The 12,931-nt window shown below is 51.5% G+C and overlaps 1 protein-coding gene across 1 annotated transcript; it reads right to left on the reverse strand.

The window, feature by feature from the left end:
- Positions 1–3,508: 3,508 nt before the first annotated feature.
- On the reverse strand, positions 3,509–8,770 carry LOC136315391 (glutathione S-transferase Mu 1-like). Its single transcript, XM_066246938.1, has 8 exons — positions 8,612–8,770; positions 8,319–8,394; positions 7,869–7,933; positions 7,476–7,557; positions 7,281–7,381; positions 6,348–6,443; positions 6,152–6,262; positions 3,509–4,030 (listed from the first exon to the last, which is right to left on the reverse strand). The coding sequence occupies exons 1-8, from the start codon at positions 8,645–8,647 to the stop codon at positions 3,941–3,943; spliced, it is 657 nt and encodes a 218-aa protein (XP_066103035.1). The 5' UTR covers positions 8,648–8,770; the 3' UTR covers positions 3,509–3,940.
- Positions 8,771–12,931: the final 4,161 nt, after the last annotated feature.

Here is a 12,931-nt window from a genome sequence, read left to right on the forward strand (position 1 = left end):
AGGTCGCCAGCTTGAGTGCAGGCTCATCTGGTTTGAGGGAAAGCCCACCAGCTCGAACCCAGGGTCCCTGGCTCCAGCAAGGGGTCACTCGGTCTGCTGAAGGCCCGTGGTCAAGGCACATATGAGAAAGCAATCAAAGAACAACTAAGGTGTTGCGGCGCGCAATGAAAAACTAATGATTGATGCTTCTCATCTCTCTCCGTTCCTGTCCGTCTGTCCCTGTCTGTCCCTCTCTCTGACTCACTCTCTGTCTCTGTAAAAAATAAATTTTAAAAATAATAATAAAAAAAAATTAAATCCATTGACTTTATGGTCTAAGTTGTGATTCTAAATCTAGAACCAGCCCCTTCAAAGAATCAGGGAACTGAGGCTTAACCCCGAGAAGTCCTGCCAGCCAGGTAGATGTGGCTGGCATGGACCAGACAGTGGTCAGTGGGGATGTGAGGGAGGGGGAAGAGCAGTCCTCTGAGGGGTCAGCCATGGAGGGTGGTCACTCAGGAGCCTGGTGGACTCCCCACAACCAGTGTGAGCGTCACAGAACCAGGCTCTCCCGGTCCACGGTTCCAGCCCTCACCGGCTCCTGTGTGCTTCCTGGTGTGAGAAGCTGGCTCCACAGAACAATCACCATCCACCCAAGCTTCCTCTCTGAAGACAACATTATTTCAAAATTAGGACTATAAGCAAAATTGGAACTGTCATTCTTTTCCTTTTTTTGAAAAGATTTAACAAGGTTGAGTGCATTTGTGAAAACAGATGAGCGGGACTTGAAACAACAAATGTGCTCACAAGGTAGAGGACAAGTCCAGCTAGCAGGAAGGAGACCAGAGCACCCACTCCCCAGGCCTCCAGCTGACAAGAGGGCCCTCCGCAGGGAGGACCTGGAAACAGCCTTGCCCTGGGTCTGTTCCTGCAGGCACCGGGCTGCAGGTCGGGGTCAAGCCAAGGAGACTGGGGCAGAGAACGGGGTCCGATGGGCTGGGCTGCCTCGTCCTCCAGTGTGCACCGATGGTGTGACTCTGGCTGTCAGACAGCAGACCATCTCCAACTACACATTAGCTCAGGGCCAGGCACACTGAGACCTGCCTCTGCCAAGGGGGGACACGGCTGGTATAGAAGGAAACACCAATAATATAATATACAAGATAATAAATAGGCATGACATGCAGTAAAGTGCCCAAATCTGACATGCACTACGTACTATGTGGCTTTGCACATCTGATACTTTTCGGGAAATCATCACCCAGAACAAACAGACAGTGTTTCCACCCTTCACAAAGTCCCTTCAATGAGTAACACCATACAAATAAGGACACCATTCAGCTGACCTCGCCAACCTTAAATACATGATTTGCGTGTTAACTTCAAGGTAAACAGAATTATAGACAATGTACTTTTTGCTATCTGCATCCTTTTGGTCTACACTGTATCTGTTAGTTACCAATGTCGTCACATGTAGAAGTAGGGCATTTCTTTTCCTTATCTAGTTACATCCACTGGAGTGTCCTAGTCCATCGCATCAATAATGGAATCATAGTAATAAGCCAAATTTATCCACCCATTCCCCAACTGATAAGACATTTCTCTGTCACCAGTAATTGGCTATTTCAAATAAAGCTGCCTTGAAGGTCACTGTACATGTCCCTGGAAGACATATACAAACATTCATCCCTGTTGGACTATAACACAGAATAAGATGCCAGGGTCATAAGGTAGATGTAATTTAAATTTCAATAAATATTGTGGGTATTCCAAAGTGGTTGCCCCACCAGCAATGAATGACAATTCCAGGGACTCCATGAATTAAACAGTTGTCAATCCTTTTAATTTTAGCCTGTGTGGGTATATAATAGGCTCCAACTGCATTCATAATTCCTCCACTATCTAATGATGTTCAGCACTTTGCAAATGATTCTGACCCAATTGAATAATCCCTCTTGGGAAACGCCTGATAAAGACTGGGACCTTTTTTCACTGAGTCGTATTTTGGAACAACCTTTTGGGAGAAGAGTCCTTTGAGGATTTGCAATATTTCCTCCCAGCTGAGCGCTCCCTGAATACCAGGTGCACAAAACAGGCAAGTATGCATCGTGGCACAATTGGGAATACTGGAGCAACTAGAAACCCCCTATATAGCAGCTCACTTTACGGTGCAATCTAATGTTACTTCCAGAAAGTGTGAAGCAAGAGGAAAGGTGAAGGTGGAGAAGGTGGAGGAAACCACGTGTTAGAGTGCTCGTGGGAGAGAGTGACGTCATCTGAGAAAGTAATAGATGGAATCCTAAGAATCATACAGATGTGATTAAGTCCGAAAGGGAAAAGAATCCCGGGTCCACCCCAGGGAATTTGCAATACCTGTAGTGGAATATCCCATTGCATGGCCTTCGATGGAAACATAGCCAACAAGAAAAGAATGTTTTGCCAAGAGAATTGTTTTGTGACTTGAAGGCAGGTCACTGAAACAGTTCTATATGACTTAAGGCAGTTGCTGGGCTTTTTTCTCAGTCAAAGATTCTCATAAGATTTCTGTTGCTTTCAAGGTTATCCCTTGAGATAAAGAGAGGAATGTTGTGGAAACCATAGAAGCAATAGCAATTAATGCCTTTTGATATTATATTGTTATTAAGCTATCATGCAGGTGTACTCCATGTATCTTTTTATTTTCTTTTTCTTTTGTATTTTTCTGAAGCTGGAAATGGGGAGGCAGTCAAATAGACTCCCGTATGCACCCCACCGGGATCCACCCAGCATGCCCACCAGGGGGCGATGCTCGGCCCATCTAGGGCGTTGCCCTGTCACAACCAGAGCCATTCTAGCACCTGAGGCAGAGGCCATGGAGCCATCCTCAACGGTCCGGGCCAACTTTGCTCCAATGGAGCCTTGGCTGCGGGATGGGAAGAGAGAGACAGAGAGGAAGGAGTGGGGGAGGGGTGGAGAAGCAGATGGGCGCTTCTCCTGTGTGCCCTGGCCGGAAATCGAACCCGGGACTCCCGCACGCCAGGCCAACGCTCTACCACTGAGCCAACCGGCCAGGGCCTTCATGTATTTTTAAGTAAAAGTTATGCTTGATGGTATGCCAATTTCTCAGTAAACAAGCTTTTTGAAGTCTTGTGAATAGAAATAGGACACAGCGCAAACTCGTGGCCATTTGCCTGAGCGAGCGGTGGTCCTTTCCTAGTCCTTGATGATTTTGTCTGCTGATCTCTCTCCCTGCGCCCCCGACTCACAACAACAAATACCCCTGGGCCCTACCCACTGAGCCACAAAGTTCTGTGCAGGGAGCCTCAATAACAAAGAGTGAAAGAATGAGACACAGGTCCACATAAAAGCATCTCTTCTTCAGAGAACCCACTCCCAGGGGTCATCAATGGGACCAAGAAGAGTCAATACACCTTACTACTACCCATGATCCCCATGCACCTAGCTACGGCCAGTATGAGCAGTAAGACCCATGGAAGCAGCAGGGCCCGCTGAGAGTTCAGGTGGCCAGGAGGGAATAAGACAAGACACAGCAGGTGTGAGGGGGCTTTATTGGAAATCAGGCAGGGCTGGGCAGGGGCCGTGTCGGGGGCAGGGCCTGCACACCCAGGCAGCACATGTCACCAGGGAAGGGCCGGGAGCCCAGGGCAGAGCATCACAAACCAGGGGTCTGGTCGGGCTCTTGACAGCAAAACAAGCACTGAAAGCAAGGTCTGTCTGCCTGGCTCTGATTTACTGCAGTCAGGGAAACCTCAGCGGGTGACCTCCCTGAGCACAGGGGCGCAGGAGAGCTTTAAACCCGGGGTGCACTGGGACGGGGGAAGCAAAGGGGCCAGACAAGACCACCATGGGAATGAAGGAAAGAAGAGAAAAAAAAGACAGCCGGTTCCATGGAGGCTCGGGAGAGCCTGCTGTTCCCCAGGCCCCAGCGTGCTCCTCACTCCCATCTTCCGGACCGGCACCCCTACTTGTTGCCCCACACGGCCATCTTTGAGTACACAGGTGTTCGGAAGAAGCGGCTGGACTTCATGTAGGCAGAGATCTTCTTCAGGCCCTGAGGGTGCAAAGGAGGCCGGACATCAGGCTCAGCTGCCCCACCTGGACTCTCACTGCCCCCAGCAGGCACTCCAGGTCCAGGATCCCACGAGACTTCCTTGTGGGCCAGGCACTGAGGACTAAGTGCCTTCCTGGGGTCCCCAATTCTAGTAATTTAATTCTTCCAGTTCCCTTTAACTGATGTGCTATCTTAGTAAGAATTACTACATGTAATACTATACACCTTGCTACGGGTTTTATATTCATTAATGCTTATGATACAGGTTTAGAACTTCCACACAACCCCTTAGTAACAAGGTTCTGCTATCACATTTTTCAGAAGGGAAACTGAGACACACAAGCTGAAGTCCCGCCCTCAGGCCACACTGCTCCTCAGGGGGAAGGGCGGAGCAGCACAGCTCTCTCCCCCACTCAGGCTGTCTCCCCTACTTGGGCTCTCCCCCCGACTCTGAGCCCTGCTTGATGCACCCCCCAAACACACCACCTCACTCCCACACAGGCGGCCCTCCCCCTCCCGGCTGCTCAGTCTCCCTGCAGAGGGAGGCTCCTGGCTCCCAGGGGCTACCAGAGGAGGGCCCCGGGCAGAATAAAGGGGATCAGAATGTGCCTGTGCAGCTTGCAGAGGCCACATCGCCCCCAGTGACTCAATCAAACAAGCAGGACAGCCGACAGGAGGAGGGGGAGCAGAGCAGCCAGGCCAGGCCCTGAGAACTCCACTTAAAGGGGAAAGTCGAACTGCGCAGCCTCGTACTTGAGCCCAGTCTCACTGGGTCCTGACCTACTCATCCCGGACATGATGCAGCCCACTAGGCCTTAGACACAGAGGTGTGTGAGAGCCAGCTTCCCAGGGCAGGTGCCCATGAGTCCCACAGCACTCAGAGGTCCTGGGACAGCCTGTGACCACAGCCCGAGCACAAAGGGCGCAGACGGGAGCCCACAGCAGCCCCCTCCGCCCAGCCTGTCACTCCTCCCAGATCTTGGATAATATCCAAGGCTGATCACCTCGGACCAGACCCAGAGCTGATGAGAAGCAGCTGACAGAGCAGATCTCCTGATGAGGGGGAGGGGACACACTGTAAGGGGGAACCCTCTTGGACTAACAATGCCTCAACTCCCTTAATCAGCAATAAAGCCGACTTTGTCCCTCCTCTGGGAGTTGACTAAGGGTGAGTGGGATGGGCTGTGCGGTGCGGTCCAGGCTGTGGCCCTCCATCACCCAGGTGGAACCGCAGGACCGCACAGCTGGGTCTCTCAGGACTTCTCCAACTGCACTGAGACCCGGGAGGCGGGGCTGGGTCACCTCCGCACCCCGCCGTGCCTGACACAGTGCCTCACACAGAGAAGAGAGCAGCTCAGTGGACACGACTGAGAATGAGTGTCACCCCCCATCCCCGTGAGACTATCTTGGCTAATTAGAGGGAAGAAAGAATTGGAGACAGAAGGCAAAGAAAAAGCCAACCTCTGAAGCCATCAGGATAAATCCTCCCTCAGGGCACCCACACCAGCACCCAGATCCCTATACCAACTGCAGCCCGGAAATCTCAGTCTGCCCTCAGGGGATCCCACGCTGCAGAGCGGTCGGGGACAGGAAGTAAACCATGTCTGTGTCTTTGGTACTTACTATCACCCTACCATGTCTCAATGCCACTAGTTCTGCTTATTATCACCCTACCCTGTCTCAATGCCACTAGTTCTGCTACATATGAGCACCTGAACGCCCTGCTTCATCCACCATGTCCTGAGCTGGGACCCCAGGCTGGAGAAGGGCCGGAACTCTTGTTTCTGGCTCAGGAATGGGGGAGCCTCTGACTGCTGCTCACAGACGCCGGGGCTGACTGGGAGCCCAGCACAGCCGGGACTGGCTCTGTAACCTTGGGCAAACAACTTACCCTTTCAACCTCAGTTTATTATCAGTAAATTGGAGGTAATAAATCTAACAGGAGAAAGGTTGTAAGGACTGAATTTCACCCTTATCTGCATAAGGCTGTGCACAGGTCCTGGCATAAACAAGTCCTCAGTGAATGCTACTTATGCTCCATTTTAGCCCCAGGACTGGGAAAGCATCAGGGATTTGCAGGAAGACAGAAGAGACAAATAGGAAGAGGATCAGTGCCATCACCTCAAAGCGGACCATGAAGTCTTTCAGGTTCGGGAAGGAATCCAGGCACTTGGGCTCGAATATGCGGTGCACATCTAGTGTGTCATAAGCCAGGAAATCCACATAGGTGAGCTGTGGACAGGAAATGCATGAATGGGCGCCAAACCCTGAACCCGGGACAATGTCAGCCACCCCCCCCCCAAAGCCCACCCCTTACCTTGTCCCCTGCAAACCACGACCTCTTCCCCAGAAACTGCGAGAACTGCTTCATCTTGTCAGGGAGCCCCTTCAAGAAGTCAGGCTTCAGTTTCTCCTGAGGGACAAAACAGCTGTCACCACCCTCAGACACAGACTCCCTGGGCAGAGAGGCAGGTCCCCCAGGGCTGTTCTCAACCCTCAACTGTCACGAATGAGCATCCGTGTTCCCCAACTGTACTTGGGTCGGGGCTAGGGTATTATTTAATGCAACCTGTGTTCATTAGACTCGCCTGGGTACCACCTCCCACCTGTGAGAGGCAGTTGGGAAGGCAAAGGGAAACACCTCACTGTCCCTGGACCCGTCCCCACTCATCTCCAAACAGCCTCCCGTGGGCCAGACCCCGGAGTGCTGGGAGAACCGGGCCGGGCCCGAGACTCAGACATCAGGCAGAATGAAAGAGCACAGATCCCACGGCCTCGGGTAGGAAATGATAAGTTTCCGCAGTGTGCTGTGGGGGGTAGTGCGGGAAAGAATGGACACCTGAGCACTTTCTAGAAAGATGGGGAGACTCTGGAGGCTGAAAGGGACCAGGGAGAGGCCCAGAGGCCCTGTGGCTGCCCCACGCCGCCTGATGGGAAAGTGTCCTGATGCACAAGGGTGTCAGAAAGGTGCTGCTGGGCTAAAGAGGTGAACACACTATTAGGAACTGAACTCCCACCTAGGAGTCTAATCACTCTCCTAACATTAAAGGGAACCGGGTCAGAAATTTCATCTGAGGCACTGGGGTTATGAGGGTCACACGGCTGGTGGTTTGCGACCATCTTGGAGGATCAGAAGCTCCAAGGATTAATGTAGATGAGCCCAAGGACAAAAAGTACCAATTTAGATAAGACAAAAGATCCAGTCTTCTATCAAAAGCTATCCAGCCGAGCCCTGCAAGAGAGGACTCACAAAGTCAGGGTTGTAGCACATCAATGCCAGCTTTAGTCGGACGTCCATAAACTCATTCTCCAAAATGTCCATGCGAATATTCTCCTCTTCCGTCTCCCCACCTGTGGACACCATAGTGACCCTCACTCTGCGTCCCACCACAGCCAGCCTAGGGACACGGCCCCATCCACCTGCACCCACACCTGCCCCACTCACAGAGGTTGTGCTTGCGAGCAATGTAGCGAAGGATGGCGTTGCTCTGGGTGACCTTGTGATCCCCGTCAATTAAGTAGGGCAGCTGGAAGGGGGACAGGGGCAGGTCAGCAGGTCACAGGCTCCCCTGGAACCCCTCCCTGCATTCAGAGCAGAGACCAAATCTGACCTCTCACTGGCTAGCCCATGGGAGGCACTAAGTGAATACACTGTAAAATTAAAGACTGAGCTGAAAGACAGAGCTTGATGGGAAAGCAGTGAGGAGAACCAGGAAGCTGAGAGGCCGAGCAGAGCACCCTGCATCCTGGAACCTCTGTCTAAGCTGGGAACGGAGATGTCAGAGTAGAGACAAGCTTCTCTCTGCCCACTGTGCCCCCCGCTCACACCTGCACCTACATTGGGGAAGTCCAGGCCCAGCTTGGATTTTTCACTCAGCCACTGGCTTCTGTCATAGTCGGGAGCTGTGGTGGAGAAGATAGAGTGAAACAAACACCCCCCAGGCCAGCCCTCTTTCCCGGGACCCTACCAAGCAGTCAGTGGCCAGGCCCTGACTAGGGGTCTGCAATCTGAACACTAAGTCTTTCGCTCAGGTTAAGGAAAGAATGCTAAAAGTCTCAGGACATTACATGAGCAAGGCTTCCATAAATGTAGGCCAGCACTAGGAGAGCTGTCGCAGTTACTGACACAGGGGACCCAGCAATCCTCTCTGCTGTCCTGCCTGGAAGGCCAGGGTCCACCCTCAAACGGTGGAGGGCGGCAGAGGTGAACGACAGGTAGCCAGGTCAAGTATACTTGCGACCAAATATCAGAGGTTGGGTCGTAGTCAGAACACGAGGATGCGATTACCGTCCCCCATTGAGTACTTCTTCTCCTCATAGTTGGAGTCTGTGTACTCCAGGAGCAGGCGGATGGCGTGCGCCAGCTAGAGAGGGGGACGGAGGGACAGAGGTCAGCGATCCGGGGTTCCGACTGCGGGACTCGCTCCGCTCCGGGTACTGCCCCTCACCCAACACCCGGCCAGGCGGGCGACAGGGCTCGGCTCCGCCAGCCGCCAGGAGGACCCTGCAGGGACAGCCCCGGAGCCCAGGCTCTCCCCGCAGCCCGCTCCATCCCACCCGCCCATGCGGACCCTCGCTCACCCCGCGGGTGTCCCAGTAACCCAAGGTCATGGCCATGGTGCTGGTTTTCGCGCACTGAGTGGAGGGTCTTGAAAATTAACTCTGTTGGAGCGTTGGGACAGTTCCTGCACAGTCCACGCGTTTCTGAGTCTAGGCGCCGCCTCTACGCCCCGCCCATTACACGCCCCCAAAACCAAGTGACTCCTGGGGAGGCCGCCGTACTCGGACCTAAGGAAATAGTCCATATCTACTATTCAGCCCTGGGGACTGGGGAGCCCAGACTGAGCTCCTAACGCCCAAGGACGCCGGGCTCAGACTCTTCTCGGTGTCATGGCCCGCTCCGCGACTCCGGCCCGCACTCAGACCTCGGCTCAGTCACACGAGTGGGCAGTGAGCCTGAGAGAAGTCTAACTGTATTATAAAATCCCTCTCCTCCCCCTCGCCGCATGGCTCAGCCTCCTCTCTGGCCGCCAAGTTCACAAGGGCTCAGGAAGGCTCCGACTGCCAAGTTAAAGCTAAAGAGGGCCAACCCTTAAAGCAGCACCTGTCCCAGGAAGACAAAGCAGACCCAAAACTCCTCCCAGACTTAGAATCCCTGAGGCCACGTATCTTCAAGAGCACTGGGGTTGGGGGTGGGGGGGTCGGTGGTGCTGGGTAGTCTCAGTGTTTTCCTTCCATGGACTTTGGAGGACCCAGCAATTCAGTCAAGTGTCTAAGGGTAATAAAGATAAAATGTAAATAAATCCATTGACTTGCCTGACCAGGCTGTGGCGCAGTGGATAGAGCGTCAGACTGGGATGCAGAGGACCTGGGTTCGAGACCCCGAGGTCGCCAGCTTGAGTGCAGGCTCATCTGGTTTGAGGGAAAGCCCACCAGCTCGAACCCAGGGTCCCTGGCTCCAGCAAGGGGTCACTCGGTCTGCTGAAGGCCCGTGGTCAAGGCACATATGAGAAAGCAATCAAAGAACAACTAAGATGTTGCGGCACGCAATGAAAAACTAATGATTGATGCTTCTCATCTCTCTCCGTTCCTGTCCGTCTGTCCCTGTCTGTCCCTGTCTGTCCCTCTCTCTGACTCACTCTCTGTCTCTGTAAAAAATAAATTTTAAAAATAATAATAAAAAAAAATTAAATCCATTGACTTTATGGTCTAAGTTGTGATTCTAAATCTAGAACCAGCCCCTTCAAAGAATCAGGGAACTGAGGCTTAACCCTGAGAAGACCTGCCAGCCAGGTAGATGTGGCTGGCATGGACCAGACAGTGGTCAGTGAGGATGTGAGGGAGGGGGAAGAGCAGTCCTCTGAGGGGTCAGCCATGGAGGGTGGTCACTCAGGAGCCTGGTGGACTCCCCACAACCAGTGTGAGCGTCACAGAACCAGGCTCTCCTGGTCCACGGTTCCAGCCCTCACCGGCTCCTGTGTGCTTCCTGGTGTGAGAAGCTGGCTCCACAGAACAATCACCATCCACCCAAGCTTCCTCTCTGAAGACAACATTATTTCAAAATTAGGACTATAAGCAAAATTGGAACTGTCATTCTTTTCCTTTTTTTGAAAAGATTTAACAAGGTTGAGTGCATTTGTGAAAACAGATGAGCGGGACTTGAAACAACAAATGTGCTCACAAGGTAGAGGACAAGTCCAGCTAGCAGGAAGGAGACCAGAGCACCCACTCCCCAGGCCTCCAGCTGACAAGAGGGCCCTCCGCAGGGAGGACCTGGAAACAGCCTTGCCCTGGGTCTGTTCCTGCAGGCACCGGGCTGCAGGTCGGGGTCAAGCCAGGGAGACTGGGGCAGAGAACGGGGTCCGATGGGCTGGGCTGCCTCGTCCTCCAGTGTGCACCGATGGTGTGACTCTGGCTGTCAGACAGCAGACCATCTCCAACTACACATTAGCTCAGGGCCAGGCACACTGAGACCTGCCTCTGCCAAGGGGGGACACGGCTGGTATAGAAGGAAACACCAATAATATAATATACAAGATAATAAATAGGCATGACATGCAGTAAAGTGCCCAAATCTGACATGCACTACGTACTATGTGGCTTTGCACATCTGATACTTTTCGGGAAATCATCACCCAGAACAAACAGACAGTGTTTCCACCCTTCACAAAGTCCCTTCAATGAGTAACACCATACAAATAAGGATACCATTCAGCTGACCTCGCCAACCTTAAATACATGATTTGCGTGTTAACTTCAAGGTAAACAGAATTATAGACAATGTACTTTTTGCTATCTGCATCCTTTTGGTCTACACTGTATCTGTTAGTTACCAATGTCGTCACATGTAGAAGTAGGGCATTTCTTTTCCTTATCTAGTTACATCCACTGGAGTGTCCTAGTCCATCGCATCAATAATGGAATCATAGTAATAAGCCAAATTTATCCACCCATTCCCCAACTGATAAGACATTTCTCTGTCACCAGTAATTGGCTATTTCAAATAAAGCTGCCTTGAAGGTCACTGTACATGTCCCTGGAAGACATATACAAACATTCATCCCTGTTGGACTATAACACAGAATAAGATGCCAGGGTCATAGGTAGATGTAATTTAAATTTCAATAAATATTGTGGGTATTCCAAAGTGGTTGCCCCACCAGCAATGAATGACAATTCCAGGGACTCCATGAATTAAACAGTTGTCAATCCTTTTAATTTTAGCCTGTGTGGGTATATAATAGGCTCAAACTGCATTCATAATTCCTCCACTATCTAATGATGTTCAGCACTTTGCAAATGATTCTGACCCAATTGAATAATCCCTCTTGGGAAACGCCTGATAAAGACTGGGACCTTTTTTCACTGAGTCGTATTTTGGAACAACCTTTTGGGAGAAGAGTCCTTTGAGGATTTGCAATATTTCCTCCCAGCTGAGCGCTCCCTGAATACCAGGTGCACAAAACAGGCAAGTATGCATCGTGGCACAATTGGGAATACTGGAGCAACTAGAAACCCCCTATATAGCAGCTCACTTTACGGTGCAATCTAATGTTACTTCCAGAAAGTGTGAAGCAGGAGGAAAGGTGAAGGTGGAGAAGGTGGAGGAAACCACGTGTTAGAGTGCTCGTGGGAGAGAGTGACGTCATCTGAGAAAGTAATAGATGGAATCCTAAGAATCATACAGATGTGATTAAGTCCGAAAGGGAAAAGAATCCCGGGTCCACCCCAGGGAATTTGCAATACCTGTAGTGGAATATCCCATTGCATGGCCTTCGATGGAAACATAGCCAACAAGAAAAGAATGTTTTGCCAAGAGAATTGTTTTGTGACTTGAAGGCAGGTCACTGAAACAGTTCTATATGACTTAAGGCAGTTGCTGGGCTTTTTCTCAGTCAAAGATTCTCATAAGATTTCTGTTGCTTTCAAGGTTATCCCTTGAGATAAAGAGAGGAATGTTGTGGAAACCATAGAAGCAATAGCAATTAATGCCTTTTGATATTATATTGTTATTAAGCTATCATGCAGGTGTACTCCATGTATCTTTTTATTTTCTTTTTCTTTTGTATTTTTCTGAAGCTGGAAATGGGGAGGCAGTCAAATAGACTCCCGTATGCACCCCACCGGGATCCACCCAGCATGCCCACCAGGGGGCGATGCTCGGCCCATCTAGGGCGTTGCTCTGTCGCAACCAGAGCCATTCTAGCACCTGAGGCAGAGGCCATGGAGCCATCCTCAACGGTCCGGGCCAACTTTGCTCCAATGGAGCCTTGGCTGCGGGATGGGAAGAGAGAGACAGAGAGGAAGGAGTGGGGGAGGGGTGGAGAAGCAGATGGGCGCTTCTCCTGTGTGCCCTGGCCGGAAATCGAACCCGGGACTCCCGCACGCCAGGCCAACGCTCTACCACTGAGCCAACCGGCCAGGGCCTTCATGTATTTTTAAGTAAAAGTTATGCTTGATGGTATGCCAATTTCTCAGTAAACAAGCTTTTTGAAGTCTTGTGAATAGAAATAGGACACAGCGCAAACTCGTGGCCATTTGCCTGAGCGAGCGGTGGTCCTTTCCTAGTCCTTGATGATTTTGTCTGCTGATCTCTCTCCCTGCGCCCCCGACTCACAACAACAAATACCCCTGGGCCCTACCCACTGAGCCACGAAGTTCTGTGCAGGGAGCCTCAATAACAAAGAGTGAAAGAATGAGACACAGGTCCACATAAAAGCATCTCTTCTTCAGAGAACCCACTCCCAGGGGTCATCAATGGGACCAAGAAGAGTCAATACACCTTACTACTACCCATGATCCCCATGCACCTAGCTACGGCCAGTATGAGCAGTAAGACCCATGGAAGCAGCAGGGCCCGCTGGGAGTTCAGGTGGCCAGGAGGGAATAAGACAAGACACA

This window comes from Saccopteryx bilineata, chromosome 11 (genome assembly GCF_036850765.1).
Source record: "Saccopteryx bilineata isolate mSacBil1 chromosome 11, mSacBil1_pri_phased_curated, whole genome shotgun sequence".
NCBI lineage: Eukaryota > Metazoa > Chordata > Mammalia > Chiroptera > Emballonuridae > Saccopteryx > Saccopteryx bilineata.